Genomic DNA, 27,841 nt, shown 5'->3' with positions numbered 1-27,841 from the left:
TCACTAAAGTTAAATAAACGACCTTTATTGTCCAAATAGTGCACACATGTAATCGTTCGATTGCAGCCGGGAATGCACAAGTAAAGTCTAGTGCCACTCACACTAGCACCCCCATAAGATTCTCAGGTGCTACCATGTTCGTACACGCTGCTGGCTCTGGCCTGTGTTAGATTCACACTGCCAGGCATACAACCACTCAATGAAAATTCACCAAACACTCTGTATTTTTGTGGTGATGCCAAAAAATAATATTTATTTGCAGTTCGTGGGAACAGAAAAAATAGAAATAGGTAAAGCGCAGGAGAAAATTCTAAAGCGACTATATTTGAGTGACGTTTTGACCTGTCCCAGGTCTTATTCAATACATCGTTGGTAATTCCTTAGTCTATAGAGATAGATGCAGTTTGTATGTGACACCAGCAGCAGGAGGCCAGACAAGGTGCAGGAGCGCCGCCCCTAATATGATTTAAAGCACAGTACCATATTTTTCTCTTCTTGGGGACTATACAGCTCACTTTGCACACCACCCTGATCAGGGAAATAGCCCCATACAAACTGCATCTATCTCCTTGACTAAGGAATTACCAACGACGTATTGAATAAGACCTGGGACAGGTCGAAACATCACTCAAATACACTGTGTGCAGAATTATTAGGCAAGTTGTATTTTGATCACATGATACTTTTTATACATGTTGTCCTACTCCAATTTGTTCAGGCTTGAGAGCCAACTGCCAATTAAGTAAATCAGGTGATGTGCATCTCTGTAATGAGGAGGGGTGTTGTCTAATGACATCAAAACCCTATGTAAGGTGTGCTTAATTATTAGGCAACTTCCTTTCCTTTGGCAAAATGGGTCAGAAGAGAGATTTGACGGGCTCTGAAAAGTCCAAAATTGTGAGATGTCTTGCAGAGTGATGCAGCAGTCTTGAAATTGCCAAACTCTTGAAGCGTGATCACTAAACAATCAAGAGTTTCATGGCAAATACCAAACAGGGTCGCAAAAGCGTGTTGGGCAAAAAAGGTGCAAAATAACTGCCCTTGAATTGAGGAAAATCAAGCGTGAAGCTGCCAAGATGCTATTTGCCACCAGTTTTGCCATATTTCAGAGCTGCAATGTTACTGGAGTAACAAAAAGCACAAGGTGTGCGATACTCAGGGACATGGCGAAGGTAAGGAAGGCTGAAAAACGACCACCTTTGAACAAGAAACATAAGATAAAACGTCAAGACTGGGCCAAGAAATATCTTAAGACTGACTTTTCAAAGGTTTTATGGACTGATGAAATGAGAGTGACACTTGATGGGCCAGATGGATGGGCCAGAGGCTGGATCAGTAAAGGGCAGAGAGCTCCACTCCGACTCAGACGCCAGCAAGGTGGAGGTAGGGTACTGGTATGGGCTGGTATCGCAATGTTGATCGTAAACAGATCAAGCAACTGACAGAATCTATAAATAGAAGGCTGTTGAGTGTCATCATAAAGAAAGGTGGCTATATTGGTCACTAATTTTTTGGGGTTTTGTTTTTGCATGTCAGAAATGTTTATTTCTAAATTTCGAGTCCCTGTGGGTGGAGATAAGGGGAGGGGAAAAAAATAATAAATTACTGATAGGGGTTTGTTATAAATCTCCAAAAATAATGGAAGCAATGGAGAATATCCTCGTAAAGCAAATAGATGAAGCTGCGACTCAAGGAGAAGTCATTATTATGGGGGACTTCAACTACCCTGAAATAGATTGCGGAACAGAAACCTGCAGTTCCACCAAAGGAAATCGGTTTTTGACAACTATGAGAGACAATTACCTTTCACAACTGGTTCAGGATCCAACAAGAAGGGGGGCACTGCTAGACCAAATATTAACCAACAGGCCAGACCGCATATCAAATATAAGGGTTGGGGGTCACTTGGGGAATAGTGATCACAAAATAATAAGTTTTCGTGTATCCTTTAATAAGATGTGTAGTAGAGGGGTGACAAGGACACTAAACTTCAGGAGGGCAAATTTCCAACGGATGAGAGATGATCTTGGTGCAATTAACTGGGACGATATCCTGAGACATGAAAATACACAAAGAAAATGGGAGACGTTTATTAGCATCCTGGATAGGACCTGTGCACAGTATATACCGTATGGGAATAAACATACTAGAAATAGGAATATGGAATACTAGAAATAGGAACCAATATGGCTAAATAGAGCTGTAAGGGGCGCTATAAGTGACAAAAAGAAAGCATTTAGGGAATTAAAGGAAGTAGGTAGTGATGAGGCATTAAATAAATACAGAAAATTAAATACATTCTGTAAAAAGCAAATCAAGGCAGCAAAAATTGAGACAGAGAGACTCATTGCCAGAGAGAGTAAAAATAATCCCAAAATATTCTTTAACTACATAAATAGTAAGAAACTAAAAAATGAAAGTGTTGGCCCCCTTAAAAATAGACTGGGGGAAATGGTGGATGAGGATGAGGAAAAAGCCAATATGCTAAATGACTTTTTTTCATCAGTATTTACACAAGAAAATCCCATGGCAGACAATATGATCAGTGATAACAAAAATTCCCCATTAAGTGTCACCTGCTTATCCCAGCAGGAAGTACGGCGGCGTCTAAAAATCACTAAAATTGACAAATCTCCGGGCCCAGATGGGATACACCCCCGAGTACTGCAGGAATTAAGTACAGTCATTGATAGACCATTATTTTTAATCTTCAAAGAATCTATAATAACAGGGTCTGTACCACAGGACTGGCGTATAGCAAATGTGGTGCCAATATTCAAAAAGGGGACAAAAACTGAACTCGGAAATTATAGGCCAGTAAGCTTAACCTCTACTGTGGGTAAAATCCTGGAGGGCATTCTAAGGGATGCTATACTGGAGTATCTGAAGAGGAATAACCTCATGACCCAGTATCAGCATGGGTTTACCAGGGACCGTTCATGTCAGACTAAATTAATCAGCTTCTATGAAGAGGTAAGTTCTGGACTGGACCAAGGGAACCCAGTAGATGTAGTGTATATGGACTTTTCAAAAGCTTTTGATACGGTGCCACACAAAAGGTTGATACATAAAATGAGAATAATGGGGATAGGGGAAAATATGTGTAAGTGGGTTGAGAGCTGGCTCAGGGATAGGAAACAAAGGGTGATTATTAATGGAGCACACTCGGACTGGGTCGCAGTTGGCAGTGGGGTACCACAGGGGTCAGTATTGGGCCCTCTTCTTTTTAACATATTTATTAATGACCTTGTAGGGGGCATTCAGAGTAGAATTTCAATATTTGCAGATGACACTAAACTCTGCAGGGTAATCAATACAGGGTAGGACAATTTTATATTACAGGATGATTTATGTAAACTAGAAGCTTGGGCTGATAAATGAAATGGCAAATGAGCTTTAATGGGGATAAATGTAAGGTCATGCACTTGGGTAGAAGTAATAAGATGTATAACTATGTGCTTAATTCTAAAACTCTGGGTAAAACCGTCAATGTAAAAGACCTGGGTGTATGGGTGGATGACAAACTCATATTCAGTGGCCAGTGTCAGGCAGCTGCTACAAAGGCAAATAAAATAATGGGATACATTAAAAGAAGCATAGATGCTCATGAGGAGAACATAATTTTACCTCTATACAAGTCACTAGTTCGACCACACTTAGAATACTGTGTACAGTTCTGGTCTCCGGTGTATAAGAAAGACATAGCTGAACTGGAGCGGGTGCAGAGAAGAGCGACCAAGGTTATTAGAGGACTGGGGGGTCTGCAGTACCAAGATAGATTATTACACTTGGGGCTGTTTAGTTTGGAAAAACGAAGACTAAGGGGTGATCTTATTTTAATGTATAAATATATGAGGGGACAGTACAAAGACCTTTCTAATGATCTTTTAATCATAGACCGGATACAGGGACAAGGGGGCATCCTCTACGTCTGGAGGAAAGAAGGTTTAAGCATAATAACAGACGTGGATTCTTTACTGTAAGAGCAGTGAGACTATGGAACTGCCGTATGATGTTGTAATGAGTGATTCATTACTTAAATTTAAGAGGGGACTGGATGCCTTTCTTGAAAAGTATAATGTTACAGGGTATATACACTAGATTCCTTGATAGGGCGTTGATCCAGGGAACTAGTCTGACTGCCGTATGTGGAGTCGGGAAGAAATTTTTTTCCCCAATGTGGAGCTTACTCTTTGCCACATGTTTTTTTTTTGCCTTCCTTTGGATCAACATGTTAGGGCATGTTAGGTTAGGCTATGGGTTGAACTAGATAAACTTAGTCTTCCTTCAACCTTAATAACTATGTTACTATGTAACTATATTGGTTTACCTGGTGAAAATAAACAAGTGTGATGGGAATATATTTGGTTTTTATTAAGTTGCCTAATAATTCTGCACAGTAATAGTTACCTGCACAAACAGATATCCTCCTAAGATAGCCAAATCTAAAACAACCCACTCCAACTTCCAAAAATATTAAGCTTTGATATTCATGAGTCTTCTGGGTTGATTGAGAACATAGTTGTTGATCAATAATAAAAATAATCCTCTAAAATACAACTTGCCTAATAATTCTGCACACAGTGTATAGTCGCTTTAGAATTTTCTCCTGCGCTTTACCTATTTCTATTTATTCTGTTCCCACGCACTGCAAATAAATATTATTTTTTGGCACCACCACAAAAATATAGAGTGTGCGGTGAATTTTCATTGAATGGACTAAGGGTCATTTGGCCCGTTACACCAGCACCTCGCCATACGACAGAGTGCAGGCCAATACCTTTACTACAGGCATACAACCACAGCACCTTCAGCTCTGCTGCATGTGAAAACCAAATACAAGACTTACACACCCAAGCCTTAACTACAGGTTTTTATGAAAACCATGGCCATGGGCAACTTTTAGGACCCAGACTGGAGGGAGAGATCCGTCCCACTACAATTCTACAGATCTCTCCAAAAATAAGGTTTTCCTAAACTAGATTGGTCAAATAACTTGACCCAGTCGACACTTACTTTTATTTTGCATGGCAACCACACCTGTGGCTGAGATTACAATGCCCTCCAGTTGTTCAGTATGCTTCTAAGTACATTCTGGGGGATACATAATGGCTCTTACATATGATTCCACTGTCTCACAATATGTACACAGGGATTGCATTTAGTAGCAAGAGGAACAGTAGGAGGACAACTCTCATACTGGGCACTCTCATTAGGACAGCAGGGGGAGGAACAAGGTAAATGTCACTATGTGTATGGAAGTATTCCACATACAAGTGCAGATCATCTTGGGGATTATTAGGGTATGACATAATATGTGTTGCTCAGGTTCAGAAATAAGTAGTACTTATGCTGTTAGAATGGTATGTGGGTAGGTTTGCCGGCAGTGAGAAGATCACCGTGTTTGGTTAGATATGTTCAAAAATGGCCCAAAAAACGAGGTATTAAACATACCTGGAGAATTTGCAGTTCAGGAAGAGGGATCCACCATAAATGATGTTAGTAAGGTTATCACAGTGCACAGCCGACGAACTGCGGTAATCTTACTGACGTCACTGATTGCAGCATGAGAAATTTCTCAGCACGAGTGTCGGACTAATGGGTACTGGAGTTCGAGTTCCCAATTGCTCATTAGTCCAGCACTCACTCTGCCCTTGTGAGAACCGACCTCTGTAAATTGAGGTGATCTTATTAACGTCACAGCTCGCAGCGTCAGAAATTTCTGCACCTTCCTCATTAAGACTAGTGTGTGAAACACCAGTCTTAATGAATTGGGGCCTAGGACTTTGTTTTACAAAAATCCAAAGGGTAAAATGTTATAATTATTCATTGTACATAAGATTTATTTAACATCAGAGGTATTATCAAAGACGCATAACAAGAGGGACCTTGATTGTCCGAAGTGTCAGATTAACCCATCATGTGTTATTGCTATGCTGTTAAGTGTACATTTTGGGGGGTCAGGTTACTAAGACTATCGATGAAGCCTTTAAAATCAAATCCTCTTAAACCCAACAATAGGTGTATTTGGGTACAGAAAACGGAATCCGTTCCTAATGATGGTGAAACCTACTATACTTAACATGGAAAGTGCTTTTAAAAAACATTGATGCCATCAGATATTCCTACAATGAAGGAGTGAATCATAGATAGGAATGGGCGGATCCGTGGATGCCCGGGTCCATCGAGTTCAGCCAAACTTTGTAAAAAAAAGTTCTGTTCGGGTGCCAAAATAGTACCCAAACTCTATCCCCATTCAAAGGTATGGGGGGCCCGAACATCCGGCAGTTCCAACGATGTCATCTGTGTGACAGCACAGGAAACACCAGCCATGATCAGCAGTAACCTTAGGGATGTTACTGCCAGTCACAGCACTGCGGTTCCCACGCTGTCACACAAAGGACAGCGTGTGAGCCAACAGCTGAGGCCAGTGGTGAAACGGTTACCAATTTCCATAATTCACCAATTTATTAACCTAAAAATAAAAAATGTAAGCAAGCCTCACCTGTTCGCAGTAAATACATAATAAAGAGGTCCCACAATGATGCCCAACTGCTACATCCCATTTATGGAGCTTCCTTCAAAGAACACAGCTCCATACACTGGTGCAGTAGCAACTGCCGGGTGTCGCAAATGGGTAAATGAGGGGATTTGTCGAAGACTGTTTTGTTCAATTAAAGGACTTTTCTCTGTGTGTGCCTGTTACTTTTCAGAATGGGGTTAGTAATGGGGGTGTAATTGGGGTGTCTGACAAACACCTCTCCATTACTAACCCCTGGTGTTGTGAATTCGGTTTGTGGGCTCCCCCGGTGGTCTGTTATGGTAGTGTCTCTTATGTGCCTTCCTCCATCTCTGATTACCTGTCGCCACCCTCTAGGGGAGTTTCCTATTTAAGGCTGCTTGGCTGTTAGTCACATGCCGGCCAACAATGTGCTAGTAGCATTCTGTTGCATTCACCTGCCTCAAGTTCCAGTTCAGCTAAGTTGAATTTAGTTTCTTGTTTTGCTATTTTTGTCCAGCTATCTGCAATGTGACTCTTCAGTGCTGGAAGCTCTTGTGGACAGAAAATTACTACTCCAGTGGCATGAGTTGTCACTGGAGTTTAAAGTAATTTCTGGATGGTGTTTTTGAATAGTGATTTTTAGGTCGACCGTGAAGTAACTCTTTCCTGTCCTTCTGCTATCTAGTAAGCGGACCTCACTGTGCTAAATCTGCTGTTCATCCTACGTATGTCATTTCCTCTGAACTCACCGTCAATATCTGTGGGGGCCTACTGTCATCTTTTGGGGTTCCTCACTGGAGGTAAGGCAGGCCTGTATATTCCTCTTATAGGGGTAGTTAGATCTCCGGCTGGCGCGTGGTGTCTAGGGCATCGTAGGTACATCCCCCGGCTACTGTAAGTGTTGGGTCAGGTTCAGGTCACGGTCGACCTTAGTTTCCATCACCCGAGAGCTAGTCCGTTTTGTATTTTTGTTTCCCATGGTCATTGGGGTAACCATAACAGTTTGGCCGGCCAGTAAAAAATCTATGTGTTAAAATATGCACTAAAGTAGGAAGGAGAAGAAAAGGTTTTTTTTTCTGTGTTTGAAAGTGCACCTTAGTTGGATCATTTGTATTTCTTGCTTAAACTGCAGTCTTCAGCCTTTTTTTTTTTTCTCCTCTCCTCTTAACATCTGAATGCTTGGGTTACACCCATTTGAAACATGGATCCACAGAGTTTAGTTGCAGGTTTGAATAACCTTGCGACAAAAGTACAGAACCTACAAGATTTTGTTATACGTGCTCCAATGTCTGAACCTAAGATTCCTCTGCCTGAATACTTTACCGGAGACAGATCCCGGTTTTTGAGTTTCAGAGAAAATTGCAAATTGTTTTTGTCTCTGAGATCTCACTCTGCTGGTGATCAGACTCAACAAGTTAAAATTGTTATCTCTCTACTGCGCGGCGACCCACAAAGTTGGGCATTTGCATTATCGCCAGGGGATCCTGCGTTGTTAAATGTAGATGCGTTTTTTCAGGCTTTGGGGTTGCTTTATGAAGAACCTAATTTGGAGATTTTGGCTGAGAAAGCCTTGATAGCTCTTTCCCAAGGGCAAGATGAAGCTGAGATATACTGCCAGAAATTCCGTAAATGGTCGGTGCTTACTAAATGGAATGAGTGCGCTTTAGCAGCTAATTTCAGAGAAGGTCTCTCTGATGCCGTGAAGGATGTCATGGTGGGGTTCCCTGTGCCTACAGGTCTGAATGATGCCATGAAATTGGCTATCCAGATTGATCGGCGTTTGCGGGAGCGCAAATCTGTGCACCATATGGCGGGGTCTTCTGAGGAAAAATCTGTGCACCATATGGCGGTATCTTCTGAGCAAAAACCTGTGCACCATATGGCGGTGTCTTCTGAGCAAAGACCTGTGCACCATTTGGCGGTGACCTCTGAAAAGGCATTAGAGCATATGCAATGCGATCGTGTTTTGTCTAGAGGCGAACGTCAAAATTACAGGCGCAAAAATGGATTGTGCTTCTACTGTGGAGATCCAGCTCATGTTATATCAGCATGCTCTAAACGTATAAATAAGGTTGATAAAAAGGTTGATAAATCTTTTTCTACAGGTACCTTGCAGTCAAAATTTCTTTTGTCCGTGACATTGATTTGTACTTTATCATCTGTGACTGTGAATGCTTATGTGGATTCTGGCGCCGCTCTGAGTCTCATGGATTGGTCCTTTGCCAAGCGTTGTGGGTTTGATTTGGAGCCGTTGGAAGTTTCTATTCCCCTGAAGGGTATTGATTCTACACCTTTGGCTAGCAATAAACCACAATATTGGACACAAGTGACTATGCGTCTTACCCCAGACCATCAGGAGATTATTCGTTTCCTTGTATTATATAACCTACATGATGTCTTAGTGCTTGGATTACCATGGTTACAGATTCATAATCCCGTCTTGGACTGGAAATCTATGTCTGTGTTGAGCTGGGGATGTCGGGGTATTCATGGGGATGCACCTTTGGTTCCTATTTCTTCATCTACTCCCTCTGAGATCCCAGCATTTCTGTCAGATTTTTATGATGTCTTTCAAGAGCCTAAAGTTGATTCTCTCCCTCCCCACAGAGAGTGTGACTGCGCTATTGAATTGATCCCCGGTAGTAAGTTTCCTAAGGGTCGCTTGTTTAATTTGTCTGTACCTGAACATACTGCTATGCGGGAGTATATCAGAGAATCCTTGGAAAAGGGTCATATTCGCCCCTCGTTGTCTCCACTAGGGGCAGGATTTTTCTTTGTAGGTAAAAAGGATGGTTCATTGAGACCTTGTATCGACTATCGACTTTTGAATAAGATTACAGTTAAATACCAGTACCCGTTACCTTTACTGACTGATCTGTTTGCTCGTATAAAGGGGGCTAAGTGGTTCACTAAGATCGATCTACGTGGTGCGTATAATTTGGTGCGGATTAAGCAGGGGGATGAGTGGAAGACCGCATTTAATACGCCTGAAGGCCATTTTGAGTATTTGGTAATGCCTTTCGGTCTTGCAAATGCCCCTTCCGTTTTTCAATCCTTTATGCACGATATTTTCCGTGAATATCTGGATAAGTTTATGATTGTGTATTTGGATGATATTCTTGTTTTTTCGGAGGACTGGGAATCTCACGTTCAACAGGTCAGGAGAGTTTTTCAGGTTTTGCGAGCTAATTCTCTTTTTGTAAAGGGCTCAAAGTGTAGTTTTGGAGTTCAGAGAATTTCCTTTTTGGGATATATTTTTTCCCCTTCATCTATGGAGATGGACCCTGTCAAGGTCCAGGCTATTTGTGATTGGATGCAACCTACTTCTTTGAAGAGTCTGCAAAAGTTCTTGGGTTTTGCTAATTTCTATCGCCGATTTATAGCGGGTTTTTCTGCCATTGCTAAACCTTTGACTGATTTGACCAAAAAGGGTGCTGATGTTGCTAATTGGTCCTCTGCGGCTGTGGAGGCCTTTCAAGAGCTTAAGCGCCGCTTTTCTTCCGCTCCTGTGTTGCGCCAACCTGATGTGTTACTTCCGTTCCAGGTTGAGGTGGATGCTTCGGAGATCGGAGCAGGTGCAGTTTTGTCGCAGAAAGATCCTGACTGCTCAGTAATGAGACCATGTGCGTTTTTCTCCCGAAAGTTTTCGCCCGCTGAGCGAAATTATGATGTGGGAAATCGGGAACTTCTGGCCATGAAGTGGGCGTTTGAGGAGTGGCGTCATTGGCTTGAGGGTGCTAGACACCAGGTGGTGGTCCTCACTGACCACAAGAATCTAATTTATCTTGAGTCGGCCAGGCGTCTGAATCCTAGACAGGCGCGCTGGTCGTTGTTTTTCTCCCGATTTAACTTTGTGGTGTCATATCTGCCTGGGTCCAAGAATGTGAAGGCGGATGCCCTCTCTAGGAGTTTTGAGCCTGACTCGCCTGGTGATTCCGAACCTACCGGCATCCTGAAGGATGGGGTGATATTGTCAGCTGTCTCCCCAGACCTGCGGCGTTCTTTGCAGGAGTTTCAGGTGGATAGGCCTGATCGCTGTCCGCCTGGTAGACTGTTTGTCCCTGATGATTGGACCAGTAGAGTTATCTCGGAGGTTCATTCTTCCGCGTTGACAGGTCATCCTGGAATTTTTGGCACCAGGGAATTGGTGTCTAGGTCCTTCTGGTGGCCTTCTTTGTCTCGAGATGTGCGCATGTTTGTGCAGTCTTGTGATGTTTGTGCTCGGGCCAAGCCCTGCTGTTCTAGGGCCAGTGGGTTGTTGTTGCCCTTGCCTATTCCTAAGAGGCCTTGGACGCACATCTCTATGGACTTTATTTCTGACCTTCCGGTTTCTCGTAGGATGTCTGTCATCTGGGTGATTTGTGACCGTTTTTCCAAGATGGTTCATTTGGTACCTTTACCCAAATTGCCCTCCTCCTCTGAGTTGGTTCCTCTATTTTTTCAGAATGTGGTGCGTTTGCATGGTATTCCTGAGAATATAGTGTCTGACAGGGGTACTCAGTTTGTGTCTAGATTTTGGCGGACGTTCTGTGCCAGGATGGGTATCGATTTGTCTTTTTCGTCTGCATTCCATCCTCAGACTAATGGCCAGACTGAGCGTACTAATCAGACCTTGGAGACTTACTTGAGGTGTTTTGTGTCCGCTGATCAGGATGATTGGCTTGACTTTTTGCCATTGGCAGAGTTTGCCCTTAACAATCGGGCTAGTTCTGCCACTTTGGTTTCTCCATTTTTTTGTAATTCAGGGTTTCACCCTCGGTTTTCGTCCGGTCAATTGGAGTCTTCGGATTGTCCTGGAGTGGATGCTGTGGTTGATAGGATGCATCAGATTTGGGGACAGGTTGTGGACAATCTGAAGTTGTCCCAGGAGAAGACTCAACAGTTCACTAATCGTCATCGGCGTATTGGTCCTCGTCTTTGTGTTGGGGACCTGGTGTGGCTGTCTTCTCGATTTGTTCCTATGAAGGTCTCGTCTCCTAAGTTTAAGCCTCGGTTTATCGGCCCTTATAGGATTCTGGAGGTTCTTAATCCTGTGTCCTTTCGTTTGGACCTCCCAGCATCTTTTAATATCCATAATGTTTTCCATCGGTCATTATTGCGGAGGTATGAGGTACCGGTTGTTCCTTCTACTGATCCACCTGCTCCTGTGTTGGTTGAGGGTGAATTGGAGTATGTGGTGGAAAAGATCTTGGACTCCCGTGTTTCCAGACGGAAACTTCAGTATCTGGTTAAGTGGAAAGGTTATGGCCAGGAGGATAATTCTTGGGTGACAGCATCCGATGTTCATGCTCCCGATTTGGTTCGTGCATTTCATAGTGCTCATCCAGGTCGCCCTGGTGGTTCTGGTGAGGGTTCGGTGCCCCCTCCTTAAGGGGGGGGTACTGTTGTGAATTCGGTTTGTGGGCTCCCCCGGTGGTCTGTTATGGTAGTGTCTCTTATGTGCCTTCCTCCATCTCTGATTACCTGTCGCCACCCTCTAGGGGAGTTTCCTATTTAAGGCTGCTTGGCTGTTAGTCACATGCCGGCCAACAATGTGCTAGTAGCATTCTGTTGCATTCACCTGCCTCAAGTTCCAGTTCAGCTAAGTTGAATTTAGTTTCTTGTTTTGCTATTTTTGTCCAGCTATCTGCAATGTGACTCTTCAGTGCTGGAAGCTCTTGTGGACAGAAAATTACTACTCCAGTGGCATGAGTTGTCACTGGAGTTTAAAGTAATTTCTGGATGGTGTTTTTGAATAGTGATTTTTAGGTCGACCGTGAAGTAACTCTTTCCTGTCCTTCTGCTATCTAGTAAGCGGACCTCACTGTGCTAAATCTGCTGTTCATCCTACGTATGTCATTTCCTCTGAACTCACCGTCAATATCTGTGGGGGCCTACTATCATCTTTTGGGGTTCCTCACTGGAGGTAAGGCAGGCCTGTATATTCCTCTTATAGGGGTAGTTAGATCTCCGGCTGGCGCGTGGTGTCTAGGGCATCGTAGGTACATCCCCCGGCTACTGTAAGTGTTGGGTCAGGTTCAGGTCACGGTCGACCTTAGTTTCCATCACCCGAGAGCTAGTCCGTTTTGTATTTTTGTTTCCCATGGTCATTGGGGTAACCATAACACCCTGGGCTTGATGTCAGCTGTCATAACAAAGCTGACTTCAAGCCCAAGATATTACCCTGTTTGCCAACCCACCAGGTCAAGCAGGAAAAGCCAGGCAAAACGCTAGAATTGGTGCATCTAATGGATGCACTTTTTCTGGGGTGACTGCGAGCTGTTATTTTTAGCCTGGTGAGGACCAAATATCTATGGGACTTCCCAGCCTGAGAATACCAGCCCCCAGCTATCTGATTTAGTTTGGGCTGTTACAAAAAGTGGGGGAACCTCACCTCTTTTTGTAAAAAAAAAATTGAATAATTAAAAAAAAAAAGAACGCATACAGACGTCAATTTTTGATAACCAGCCAAGATAAAGCTGACAGCTGAGGGCTGCAGTCTGCAGCTGTCAGTTTTAGCTGCATTTGTTATCAAAGATAGAGGAGACTCCATGGTTTTTTTTTACAATGTGCACTGGCCAATCACAGCCATGCCAATACTTGACACGGCCGTGATAGGGCCGGAAATGCCCACACAGGAAAAGCTTGTTGATTGGCTGCGCCTTTCAACAAACTTCGTTCGGACTGCAGAACCAGGAGAGTAACACAGACTTCCGGGAGAAGTCTGTGTTTGGGGTCCATGCACGGGCATTAGTTTACCGTTCAGTTTCTCCCATCTCTAATCGTAGATATAAATAGTAACTTGCAACATGCATATGTTTATTATTTTAATATACATAAACTAAAAACATTTGTTCAGACATGAGATTGTGGATTTAAAGAAACTGTAGGAAATGGCAGATCTCTAAAATTGGGCATTAGGAAAAGAGAGGAAGAAATGTTGGTTATTTTTGGGAGGTGTTGGGTGAAGGGCTTGCAATTCTCTTCTCCATATAGTGAATAGATAAATATATACCAATGTGAAATATTCAAAGCTAATGTTATATTGCTTTTTAGATAAGAGATTTCTATTAAAAACTACATATTTTAATTCTAATGTAAGTTTAAAATTGTTTTTCCTTTCTCAGTTACTTATTTGTTGTTACTTTGAATGTCTCTGTTACATGTTGTCTTGTAAAGTTTGTAAAAATATATGGTTTCTCCCAGTGTGAATTCTCTGGTGTTTAACAAGACTTGATTTCTCTGAAAAACATTTCCTACATTCTGAACATGAATATGGCTTCTCCCCTGTGTGAGTTCTCTGGTGTTTAACAAGACTCGATTTCTCTGAAAAACATTTCCCACATTCTGAACATAAAAAAGGTTTCTCCCCTGTGTGAGTTCTCTGATGTATAACAAAAGATGATTTATCTACAAAACATTTCCCACATTCTGAACATAAAAAAGGTTTGTCCCCTGTGTGAGTTCTCTGGTGTCTAACAAGACCTGATTTCTCTGGAAAACTTTTCCCACATTCTAAACATGAATTAAGCTTTTCCCCTGTGTGAGTTCTCTTGTGTATAACAAGATGTGATTTATCTACAAAACATTTCCCACATTCTAAGCATGAATATGGCTTCTCCCCAGTGTGAGTCCTCTGGTGTACAACAAGAGTTAGTTTCAATGCAAAACATTTTCCACATTCCAAACATGAAAAAGGTTTCTCCCCTGTGTGAGTTCTCTGATGGGCAACTAAATGTGATTTCTGTTTAAAACATTTCCTACATTCTGAACATGAAAATGGCTTCTCCCCGGTGTGAGTTCTTTGGTGTAAAACAAGACTTGATTTCTCTGTAAAACATTTCCCACATTCTAAACATGAATAAGGTTTCTCCCCTGTGTGAGTTCTCTGATGGCCAACTAAATCTGATTTCCGATGAAAACACTTTCCACATTCTGAACATGAAAAGGGCTTCTCTCCTGTGCGAGTTCTTTGGTGTAAAACAAGACTTGATTTCCTTGTAAAACATTTCCCACATTCTAAACATGAATAAGGTTTCTCCCTTTTGTGAATTCTCTGATGGCCAACTAAAATTGATTTCCGATGAAAACATTTCCCACATTCTGAGCATGAATATGGCTTCTCCCCTGTGTGAACTCTCTCATGTCTAACGAGTTCTGATTTCTTGTTAAAATTTTTTCCACACTGTAAACAAGAAAATCTTCTCTCCTTTGTGTGAACTTTTTTATGAGTAACTAAAGCCATTTTGAGAGAAAAAATATTTCTATTTTCTTCAGATGACAATAGCTTATTTGCTTTAAGAACAGTTTGATTTTTAATGCCTGTTTTGTGACTTTTATTTTTTTTAATATTCTGTAATGAATCAGAAGTTTGGATCTGTTTAAAGGGATCAGATGACAGATCTTTGCTGTGAAGGGATGATGCAGTATCTGGATTAATGGCATTCACTTCAGTTATGTCTTGTGTTATAGCAAGGTTATCTGATTTAAAAATTCCAGATGTCACTTGACCCTGTGATTTTCTTGTACAGTTATCTGCAATGAATAAAATGATTATTTTTGTATGAAATATCCTTAAAAAATACATTTGTATATAATTTCTAAAATAGAAATAGAAATTGCAAGTGATGTAGACAAAACCAGTTGAAAATCAAACATTAGACCTCAGAGCACGAAAGAGTAGAGCACAATTGTTTGTCCTGCCTCTCAAATATTGGAATAATACACCAGCAGAAATTATTATGTAGGTCAATGTGATACCAATAAAAACTTACCCGATAAAAGGGTTCCGGAAAATAACAACATAAAGGGAAAACATTTTTTTTTTGCAATATTCAGAATTTATTTTCATGACTTAAACAGAAAAAAAAAAAAACTATCAATGTTTGGTGTCGCTGTAATCAGACTGATATGTACAACTAGGTCTCCAGCCATTTTTGCCACAAAATTAACACTGTAATAACAAAACCCCAAAAAACAATATCAGCATTGCATTTTCTCAACATTTCGACACACTTAGAATTTTGTCCCCCTATTTTTCAGTACATTATAAGGGTAAAAGGAATAGTGTCAAAACTACAACTTGTCTGGCAAAAACAGAAGCAAAAACAAAAAAGTGCAAAAATGACAAATACTCCGGTTCTAAAAGGGGTTAACTACACTTACTTTTGTAATAAAGGGTGAATTTTATTTTCTGGCCTCTAAGACTCAACCAGCGATGGCTCCAGTACAAGTTCTTATACAATGGACATTTGTAGAATTCTTTACAGAGAAAATATGTGACCTGTCAGAAGCCATACAGATGAATACCTAATCAGAGCACCACATGATGACCCCCCACAGGCCGCCCCAGAGCATGATCATATCATTAACTCAAAACTGAAAATCAAACAACAACCACAAGACGGATTTTATCAAACAAGATATCATTTTAATCAGTATAACGGTGCCAACCTGACAGTGTGTGTAGGATAAGGTGCACAATTCTGCTGATAGGTTCCCTTTAAACCATGTGCACACGTTCAGTATTTTTCGTGTTTTTTTCGCGTTTTTTCGCTATAAAAACGTGATAAAAGCGCGAAAAAAACGCTAACATATGCCTCCTATTATTTTCAGTGTATTCCGCATTTTTTGTGCAAATGTAGCCTTTTTTTCCGCTAAAAAATCGCATCGCGGAAAAAAAGCAACATGTTCATTAAAATGCAGAATTGCAGGGGATTCCGCACACCTGGAAGTGCATTGATCTGCTTACTTCCCGCACGGGGCTGTGCATACCATGCGGGAAGTAAGCAGATTATGTGCGGTTGGTACCCAGGGTGGAGGAGAGGAGACTCTCCTCCACGGACTGGGCACCATATATACTCACCTTCGATGTCTTCCCGCCTCTCCGCTGCATGCTGCCACTTCGGTTTCTATAGCTGGTGTGCGGTGAAGGACCTGCGGTGACGTCACGGTCTTGTGATTGGTCGAGACCGGTCATGTGACCGCTCACGTGACCGCGACGTCATGGAAGGTCCTGAACCACACCGGCATCTATAGGAATGGACGCCTGCAGGTGAGTATAACCATTTTTTTTAATTTTTTTTAATTATTTTTAAACATTCTATCTTTTACTATAGATGCTTCATAGGCTGCATCTATAGTAAAAAGATGGTCACACTTGTCAAAACACTATGTTTGACAAGTGTGACCAACCTGTCAGTCAGTTTTCCAAGCGATGCTACAGATCGCTTGGAAAACTTTAGCATTCTGCAAGCTAATTACGCTTGCAGAATGCTAAAAAACCGCGAAAAAAAACGGAAAAAAAACGCAAAAAAAAATGCAGATTTCTTGCAGAAAATTTCCGGTTTTCTTCAGGAAATTTCTGCAAGAAATCCGGACGTGTGCACATACCCTTAAGGGCCAAACTTTGGATAAAAAATGAATAATTACTGTCACAGATATTAATAGAGGGATTTGTTATACAAGTAGGATTAGAGGAATCAGATTTGGTTCCTTATTTGCAGATAAGAAGTTCTATTCAGTCTTCTCCCTGACTTTTCGTTTTGGGGGAACATATCCTTTCATGGATTATTTATTGTCAAGTTAAATCTGTAAAGGCAGAATTAGCATAAATTCTGGGAATAAGATATTGGATTTATCTTACACAATGGGAAATAATTGTAAATTTTGATAATGTTCTTCTCTACGTCACATGGGAGAATGTTCCAATTTATGGTTATTTACAGGCTGCACCGTCCCCGACTTTTATGCAGAAGATCGGATATATTAAATATTCTAAATGTCCCAAATGTAACTCAGAGGCGGCAGATCTATCTCATATGTATTAGGACTGCCGGGAAATTAGGGAATTTTGGGAACCAGTTATCATATTTGTTACTGAGAGGTTGAATATTGTTTTATCATTTCATTTTTTTTATAGGAGTCCAGGCGGATTGTCCTACTAAGGATCTATGGTTGTTATCTGCAAGGGGAATTATTTTTAAGGACTGGATAACGTCTCAAAATATATATATCTAACAACAGCTTGGGCCAAGTTACACATCCCAATAAATTAATAGCTGGGATAAGTATAAGCAAAGAATTTAGGAAATATGAGCAACAATTATTGATTACATTTTTTCACTACTCTGATTGGGGAGCCATGTCTTGGAAGTGTTAAAGGGAACCTGACACCAGAAATAAAACTGTTAACCTGCAGATATGGGGTTCATCTGCAGGTAACTGTGTCATGATGCTGCACGGCTCCTTCACGCAGCCAAATGCCAGCATTCGAAATTCACTCATGGATGCAGGAGCAGCACCGGTTCAGTCACCCTCTGACTATACAGATTGGCCACTGTAACTCTGCCATCAACCCTGACTAACACTGTCTCCCGCCTCCAGTTCCCTTTAAGTAGAAAAAAAAGAAGAAAAAAATGATATTTGTTTTATATTTCTTATGTGTATGAGTTTGCAGTTTATATTGGAGCATATAAATATAAAAGACTTGGACTGGTGTCTCGTCATAAAATCAAGGCCCACCATATGTATTATATTCTTCACATGATTTATTATGTTATCAGCAAGTTCTATGTACGCTGTCATTTGGCTTTGCAGTTTAGAGATCTGGGAAGGTAAGGATCAGCATCTTCTAATTCCAGTTAGTAGTGAGCATTCTCCGGGCTGTAAGCGCTGGCCAGAATGGGACTCATTCCAACAGAGGAACTTTTAATGTCCAAAGTAATGGGGACAGTTTGAGTTTAGCAGGAGAATGGTGACTGCTTGATAGTGATATAGCCGGACTACACCGAAAATAAAGCAGCCACATCCAGTGACTGAAAAGAATCTGTGACCTCTTTACATTTAGTCATTTAGTAGTTAGTACTCACCTGGGGACTCATATGTAGGAATCTCCTCTTTACACCACTCATCACCCCTCACATATGTCTCTGTAGTATTAATATGGGTCAGATATTCACCCTGAAACAAATAGTGTAAAAGTCACAGACAGATGGAGAAGTCACATCTATGATCAGCTCTAATCCTGCCATCTCCACCGTTCTCATTACACAAGTATAAAACATATAATACTGGTGGATAAACCAAGACTGAGCACAAGACCTTCACAGCCGTCTACACATCATAGGGGAGATCTCATGACACCTTCTCTCCATCTACCTGATGATCCTGAGGAACACTGGGATTTTCTTGTTTACAGTCCTGTGGAAGAAGAGGACGGGGACATCTCTCTGGTGTTGTTCTCTTTCTGAATAGAACTGGAGGAAACACATACAGGGACTCAATTCATTCCTTACATACAGATAATTATAGGCCGTGTGTATTTAGCCCTGTCTATTACCTGGTGATGTGAGGGGCTGGGGAACCTCCATCATGATGTCCTTGTACAGATCTTTGTGTCCTTCTAAATACTCCCACTCCTCCATGGAGAAATAGACGGTGACATCCTGACACCTTATAGGAACCTGACACATAAAATGATACCGTCATTCCCGATCCCTTGATATAGTTATTATATAATGTACCAACATTCCCAGCAGTGTCACCTCTCTAGTCAGCAGCTCAATTATCTTGTAGGCGAGTTCTAGGATCTTCTGGTCATTGCTGTCTTCATGCATTGGGGGGTGAAGTGGAGGCCCAGTGATTGGGCTCAGGGGTATTCCACATCCCTCAGATACAGGGGCCTGACAGCACTCACTAGAGGTCTTCTTCACTACTGTGTAATCCTGGTTATGGAGAGACACATTAATAAATCTCACTACAGACATTTCCAGAGTCCTCACCACTCCAGTTCTGTCCTTCTGTTATTCCCATAGATAAGAATGATGTAATGTGACGTCATCAGAATCTCTCACCTCTCCAGTAAGCCGGAAGAGGATCTCTAGGGTGAGGTGTAATATCTTCTCCGCCACCTTGTCCCTAGCCATATTTGATGGGTAAATCAGGAAAATTCTCTTGTATAGAAGATCTCTATTGAGAGGATCCAATATTGTAGGAACCTATATGGGAAGAAGATGACGATGTAACATCATGAAGAATCCAGTGTAATAATACAATTACTGGAGATAATAAGGGGAAAATTTGAGGAGATATAATGTGTAGATGTTGTATTTTTTCTTCTTGTATGCACTGAAACATCAGTTGTATTAGGCCCTGCCAGCGAACCCCCGTTTTAACAAAGCTTTGCCCATTTTGGACTTGATGTGAAATTGATGTGAAACCACCAAAACTCCACGTGGTGTAAAAATTTTGCAACTTTTCAAAGCGATGTATGCCAAAATTCTGTCATAATATCTTTGAAGAATTGTGGCAAAGGTGTTAATTTTTAAGAAATGTTAAGTATTTGTTGAAAAAAAAAAATCAGCATCCAAAAAGTTATATCTTAACCTCTTCATGACTTGAGGTATTTTAGTTTTTGCATTTTCGCTTTTTGCTCCCCTTTTTGCCATAACTTTTTATTTTTTTGTCAAAATGGCCATAAGAGGGCTTGTTTTTTTTGTGGGACAGGTTGTATTTTTGAACAACACCATTGGTTTTAACATATTATGTGCTGGAAAGCGGGAAAAAATTACAAGTGCGGTGAAATTGCAAAACAAGTGCAATTCAACAGGTTTTTTTTCTTACCATGTTTGCTAAATGCTAAAACTGATCTGCCAATATGATTCTCCAGGTCATTACGAGTTCAAAGGCACCAAACATGTCTAGTTTTTTTTTTATTTAAGCGGTGACATTTTTTTCAAACCTTTGGTAAAAAAAAGGCACCATTTTCCGAGCCCTGTAACGTATCCATTTTTAGTGATCTGGGGTTGGGTGAGGGCTTATTTTTTGCGAACCGTGCTGACTTTTTATTGATACCATTTTGGTGTAGATACAATCTTTTGATTGCAAGTTATTGCATTTTATTGCAATGTAGCAGCGACCAAAAAAAGTATGGTAATTCTGGCATCTTCAATTTTTTTCTTGTTATGCTGTTTAGCGATCAGAAAGCAACAGTTTAGTGGAAAAAAATGGCAATTTTCCATTTACTCAGCCTAATGTTATAAATTGTGAGGTCCATTTTCTCCTGTTACCATTCTCAAAATGAAAACTTTAAGGCCGCATCAACATTTTTGTGGGAATAAGAATAATTTTAATTTTTTTCCTTCCACATTGCTTTAATTCCTGTGAAGCACCTGAAGGGTTAATAAATTAATTGAATGTAGTTTTGAGCACTATAAGGGGTGCAGTTTTTAAAATAATATCACATTTGGGTATTTTCTGTCATATTGACTGCTCAAAGTCACTTCAAATATGTTGCGGTCCCTAAAAAAATGTAGTTTGTACATTTTGTTGGAAAAATTAGAAAATACTGGTCGACCGTTAACCCTTCTAACTTCCTAAGAAAAACAGTTATGTTTCAAAAATTGATGCTGATGTAAAGTAGACATGTGGGAAATGTTATTTATTAACTACGTTTTGTGGTATAGCTATCTGGTTTAAGGGCATATAAGTTTTACAATTGCAAAATTTTCTACATTTTTCCGAAAATATCGACCTAAAATTATAAGGTACAATGTGTCACGAAAAAACATAAGAATCACTGAGATACTTTAAAGAATTCCAAAGATATTATCATATAAAGTGACACTGTTCAAAATTGAAAAATTTGTCCTGGTAAAGAAGGTGAAAATAGGCTTGGGGGTGAAGTGGTTGAAAAAAAATTAACAATTTTTTAAATGTATAAAATATGAAAGATATGGTAATTGAAAAAGTTTTGATATGCATGCGTCCTGTGTACTTATCTTTAACATTGGGTACGCAGGACATGCGGATGTATGCAAAATACTTCATTCCTGTGAGGTAGGCAGGCACGTCAAAACGACACATCGGCATACATCCGCATGTCCTGCATACCGAATGTTAAAGATAGGCAAGCAAGACACATGCAGAAGTAGGCGGGGCTTAATGGAGGAAGTACGCAGCCCTACGCAGAGCCCCCGAACGCTAATGTGAACTTAGCCTTAGATTTGTTTTCCTTTTTGATCTCTTCCTTTTAATTACTTTTACGTTCATAGCGAACTATAATATTTAGTTACGACCAAACAATCAAACTACATCTAGATCCCCTGGTCAATATATTTTACATCATATTTGATAATCAACAAAGGACAACAAAGGATCAAATTTGATAATGTCTACAAATAATGGTACCATCACAAATGACACTCCTCAAACGAAAGACCTTGGACCCACTGTAAAAATCTGCCAACTTAATATTGAAGGTATCAGCCGCTCAAAATGTGATTTCCTTCACAAGTTTCTCACTGCTAACAAAATATGCAAATTGCCTCTGCTGAAAAAAAGAGGACTTAACTCTATAGCGCCACCTATTGGAAGTAGCGATCCTACAAGTCACAATCAACCCTTTAACAAGTCGTGCAATATGACTTAGGATAAAAGCCAAATCAGTATCTCAATTCGCAGACACGGTGTTTCGGGCTGTTGGCCCTCGTCAGTGCGAAGCATGAGAACTGATTTGGCTAGGTGAGAGGCTCTGGACTGGGGTCTAAGGGGTAACGTTTCTCCTTATGGAGAGTGACATACCAGCTGGCTTGTCAAGGTAAGGAGGCTTATTCGCCGTGCTAACAAAATAGACGTTCTTGTTCTTCAGGAAACTCATGTTGAAAATAAAGACCAACTTCTAGCTCGTGGCTCCATTGCTGGTTTTGATTTAATTGGTGCTACATATGACCCACACTACGGTGTAGCTACCTATGTGAAAGGCAACATTGAAAATGTAAAGCTTGTATCTACATCTGTTGAAAATTACATCCATGAAGCTGTGATTAAAGTTGGTGGTATCACAATTGTTAATATTTACAAGCTTCCTGCAGTACAATGGCCTACTGAAGTTATCCATGTCCATCCACATCCTACTGTGTACATAGGAGATTTCAACAGTCACCATGAGCTCTGGTAATATGCTAGTAATGACGACCATGGTGAGCACCTGGTAAACTGGTCTGACGTGCACAACACATTCTTGGTTTTTGATGCAAAGTATTTTCCAGCCTTCAAATCAGCAGCCTGGCAGAGAGGATACAACCCTGATTTATGTTTCGTATTATGCAATAGAAACAATCAACCTTTTTCTACATCTCGGAGTGTTGTCAAACATTTCCCTCGTAGTCAGCATCGCCCTGTCATCATCACTGTTGGAGTATCCATTCCTCTTGTAACTTTGTACCCACGTCCTTGATGGAATTTTGTTAAAGCCAACTGGAAAAAGTTTGCAGATCATCTTGACAAGTGTATTGGTTGGATACCTCCAATCAGTAAAAACTATGAGCGGTTCTGTAAAGCTGTTATTAAAGCTGCAAAAAAATCAATACCACGTGGCTTCCGCAAAGAATACATTCCAGGCTGGACTGATGAATGTGATCAACTATACAGACAATTTCTTGAGAGTGAAGATGGTGAAATCGGTGATGGGTCGCTGAACAAACTGAATGCAGCACATTGTGTCAAATGGATGGAAACAGTTGAGTACTTGGACTTTAAAAGGTCCAGTAGAAAAACGTGGTCTCTTTTAAGAAAACTAGAAGGAAACCGTAAAGCAAAACAGAAAACGAATGCTGTAACTCCAAATCAAATTGCAGCACACATTGTGAACACCTCAAGAACCCCTAAAGACCGAGCTCATACCATAGAAGTTAAAAATAAGTTTAAGCTACTAAAATCATCAGTGGCATCAACTGAAGAATATTCCCGTCCTTTTACAACCTGTGACATTGAAATTGCCCTTGTTGATACTAAAAGTAACAAGCTCCTGGATTTAATGGGATTCATCCCGAATTTCTTAAAAATTGTGGACCTTTTGCGAAAAAATGGCTAGCAAAGTTCTTCTCAGATATCATGGAGAATGCTCAAGTCCCCAGTAAATTAAAACACGCCAAGATCATTGCATTGTTAAAACCTGGGAAGCCTGAAGATAATCCATCAAGCTATAGACCCATTGCTTTATTGAGCTGCCTTTACAAGCTGTTAGAACGCTTAATCTATAACAAGATAGATCAATTTAAAGATTTTTCATTTAATACCTATAGAGCAAGCCAACTTTAGACCTGCTCAAAACTGCAGTGACCAAGTTTTAGCTTTGGCAACTTTAATTGAAGCTGAATTTCAAAAGAACAAGAAGGTTTCAGTGGTGTTCATCAATCTTTCTGCCACATATAACACTGTGTGGAGGGAAGGACTTCTATATAAGTTTCTAAAGGTGATTCCATGTAAGAAAATTATGTACCTTTTGAATAATATGATTGCAAATCGAACCTTTCAACTTATCATGGGTGATTCAACCAGTTGTAAGAAAACCTTAAACAATGGTTTGGCCCAGGGATCAGTGCTGGCACCTCTCCTGTTTGCTTTGTACCTAGCTGACATTCCTGACACAATATCACGGAAATTTGGATACGCCGATGACTGGGCACTTGCTACAGTGAGCAAAACAATGGAGGAAGCAGAGGAGGTTCTAACAGAAGATCTTAGTGTAATGAGAAAGTATTTTCGACAATGGAGGCTAAAGCCCAATCCATCAAAAACGGAAGTATGTTGCTTTCATTTACACAACGCAAGTGCTAAGACAGAACTCAAAGTACGTTTTGAAGGTCAACTTGTCAAACACAACTTCAATCCCAAGTATTTAGGCATAATCCTTGATAGAAGCCTAACCTTCAAATCTCACTTGGAAAAGACAGCACAGAAACTGAAAGCATGCAATAATATTATTCAGAAACTCTGCGGATCCTCCTGGGGTTCCTCCACACCTGTCTTGCGAACGTCTTGCCTTGGTGTACTCTGCCGCAGAATATTGTGCTCCAGTATGGCTGAATAGTTGTCATGTGAATGCAATCGACAATCAGTTGAACAACTCTATGCGCATAATTTCTGGTTCTATCAGACCTACGCCCGTCCATTGGTTACCTGTCTTGACCCATATCGCACCTGCAAATCTAAGAAGACAAAAGCTCCTACTTAAAGAATACACCAAAGTATTGAATAATGAAAATCTCCCAATACATCAAAATATCCAAGATGTTCAAATACAGCGACTGAAATCAAGACATCTACCCATCCGAACTGGAATTACCCTGTATGAACATGATTTCAATTTAGAAGAGAAATGGCGTGAACTTTGGGTCAGTGCAGTGGACGGTGAGCCTCAAACGTTTCCTCACTTTCAAAATCCACCACCAGGCTTCAATCTGCCAAGGAAAACCTGGGTCACTTTGAATCGTATCAGAACAAACTTTGGTGTCTGTGCAGATCTTATGCATAAGTGAGGAAAATCTGACTCTCCTGCCTGTGACTGTGGAGCTGACCGTCAAACAATTCAGCACATTGTCGAGGAATGTCCCCTCAGATCTTATACTGGTGAAAAGAATGATTTCTATACTAGAAATTACAATGTTATTGCATACATAGAAAATCTCGATATCCGACTCTGATTTCTGTTCCTTTGTTCTTTTCAATCACTGTTTATCGTTTATTTATTCTTATATGATGTTTAAATATATGTTCATACGATTAAATAAATAAAATATAATATTTAGCTATAATCGAATTCAGATTATATTCAAATTAATGTATTTCCTTGATGAGTTTTTCAAGTATTATAATTCTCCATATGGGTTAATATTTTATATCATAAAGCTGAAGAAGAAATATTTTGTAATGCACGTTTTACAATCGGCGCAAAGTATATCCACAAAATTTCCTTGACGAATATTATGATGGGATTAGACACAAGGCTAAACAAAATCTATCACACAGGATGCAATTAGATATATGGACTGTATCACACGCTGGGATTAGATACATGAAGTGTATTACATGATGGGATTAGATACAGGGCTCAGCGGAGTATATCACACAGGATAGGATTATATATTTATGTGTGACCGCGCTACAGCCAATTCTATGGGAGCAGTAGTGTAATGTGTGACCCTGCCCCATCCACTTCTATGGGAGCAGTAGTGCACTGTGTAAAATGAAAAAAAGTGGTTTGGAACCATGTTAGCCAGTAGAAAAAAAGATATAGAGTGCTCTCAGTGGGAGAAACAAAATAGGAATCTTGTGGGTGTGATACCTTTTAATGGCTAACAAAATATAGTGAATGATGTTACAAAGCAAGCTTTCGAGACTGCTTACATCTCGTCATCAGGCTGAAGTCACTGCACTAAAGGCCAACAAGGTCTCACAGAGGAGGAGACCCAGCATTTCGTGACGTCCTTGGCTACCAGATGTCAGGCTGTCATTACTTGCAAAGAATTCTTTACAAAGTATAATTATTATTATTATTTATTTATATAGCACCATTAATTCCATGGTGCTGTACATGAGAAGGGGTTACATCAAAATACAAATATCACTTATAGTAAACAAACTAACAATGACAGACTGGTACAGAGGGAAGAGAACCCTGCCCTTGCGGGCTTACAGTCTACAGGATTATGGGGAAGGAGACATAAGGTCGGGGGTTGCAGTAGCTCTGATGGTGGTGAGGAGGCAGCAGGGTCATTACAGGTTGCAAGCTTTCTTGAAGATGTGGGTTTTCAGGTTTCTTTTGAAGGGTCCAAATGAGGTGGATAACCAGACGTGTTGGGGCACAGAATTCCAGAGGATGGGGGATATTCGGGAGAAGTCTTGGAGGCGATTGGGTGAGGAGCGAATAAGCGTGGAGGAGAGAAGGAGGTCTTGGGAGGTCTGGAGATTATGTGAGGGAAGATATTGAGAGGTTAGTTTGGAAATATATGGAGGAGAAAGGTTATGGATGGCTTTGTAGGCCAGTGTTAGTAGTTTAAACTGGATACGCTGGGAAATGGGGAGCCAGTGAAGGGATTTGCACAGAGGGGAAGCAGGAGTGTAGCGAAGAGAGAGATTAATTAGTCAGGCTGCAGAGTTAAGGAAGGACTGAGGGGTGCGAGAGTGTTAGGATGTAGGCCACAAAGGAGGATGTTGCAGTAATCGAGGCGGGAGATGATTAAGGCATGCAGCATCAAATGAAGTAAAAACTCGACATTTTATTTATGGGAACGTTACTTTGTCCAACTACTTTTGAGCCCCTGAAATGAGGTGGCTTTGTAGGAAAATGGCTCCAAGTCGTAAACGTTTCACAGGAGATTTGTGTTCAATCCCTTTAGTTATACCTGAAAGTCTCCACTTCAGTTGCATCTCAGCTGCTTCATTTTACATCCAGAATTGTGGCCTGCAGAGCTGGAATCACAAACATTCAGCCACTGTTCAAATATTTCTGGACCGAAGTGATAATATTCCAGAGAGAAAATACAACTGTTGGAGAACGTCCGAACATGATGGAGAATGGCCGAACTTGGAGGGGAACGGCCGAACCTGACAGAGAATGGCCAAACCTGGTGGAGAACGGCCAACTGGTGGAGAATCTACGAATCTGACGGAGAATGGACGATCCTGACGGAGAATGGACGAGCCTGACGGAGAATGGACGAGCCTGACGGAGAATGGACGAGCCTGACGGAGAATGGACGAGCCTGACGGAGAATGGACGAGCCTGACGGAGAATGGCTGACTGGTGGAAAACGACCGACTGGTGGAGAACGGATTAACCTGGCGGAGAAAGGCTGAATCTGGCGGAGAATGGCTGATCATGATGGACAACAGCCGAGCCTGACGGAGAATGGCCAAACCTGGTGGAGAACAAACGGACGAACCTGGCAGAGAACGGCCAAACCTGGTGGAGCTTTGTCTGTTATCAGCCGACATAACTCTGGGTTCTCACTGGGGATGACATGGCCATATTCACATGGAGCTTAAAGCCCACCCTAAGGAGAATGCTCAGCAATGGCTGCCTGAGGGTGAATGGGGGCCGACTGCATCAGAATATGGGGATTAATGAGGGAGAACGCACATTACATAGGGGTTCAACAGAGCCGGACCACCCAGTATTAGTACTGAAGGGGTTAATGTCTCCACATACCTCCACCTGCAGAGCCGCACACCACATATATGGCTGTTCTGTGCGCACAGGACCTGTGATGAGGTCACAGGAGGGGAGGAGTCAGGGGTCACATGATCAAGGGCCTCAGTGTATGCAGGACTGTGCTGTGCTGGTTGTCATGGTGCTGGATGAGGGAAAGTTTATGTGTGGGGTCAGGAGGGGTTTACAGAGTGGATGTAGCAGAGCCGTGTGTGTACGAGGTGTACGGAGCGGAGCCGGGTGTGTATGAGGTGTACGGAGTGGAGCTGCGTGTGTGCGAGGTGTACGGAGCGGAGCCGTGTGTGTACGAGGTGTACGGAGCTGAGCCGTGTGTTCGAGGTGTACGGAGCAGAGCCGTGTGTGTACGA

At 41.3% G+C, this 27,841-nt stretch overlaps 1 protein-coding gene across 1 annotated transcript in view; it reads right to left on the bottom strand.

Moving 5' to 3' along the window:
* The window catches only part of LOC143768177 (uncharacterized), a 381,688-nt gene that overhangs the window by 34,226 nt on the left and 319,621 nt on the right, over positions 1-27,841 (bottom strand). Inside the window, exons 4-7 of the mRNA XM_077256867.1 lie at positions 18,822-18,945; positions 18,641-18,738; positions 18,352-18,442; positions 13,645-15,016 (exon numbers count right to left, since the gene is read on the bottom strand). Coding sequence (XP_077112982.1) covers positions 13,645-15,016; positions 18,352-18,442; positions 18,641-18,738; positions 18,822-18,945 — 1,685 coding nt within the window. The remainder of the gene's footprint in view (positions 1-13,644; positions 15,017-18,351; positions 18,443-18,640; positions 18,739-18,821; positions 18,946-27,841) is intronic.

This window comes from Ranitomeya variabilis, chromosome 4 (assembly GCF_051348905.1).
Source record: "Ranitomeya variabilis isolate aRanVar5 chromosome 4, aRanVar5.hap1, whole genome shotgun sequence".
NCBI classification, from domain to species: Eukaryota; Metazoa; Chordata; class Amphibia; order Anura; family Dendrobatidae; genus Ranitomeya; species Ranitomeya variabilis.
This window is presented reverse-complemented; position numbering and strand designations above follow the sequence as displayed.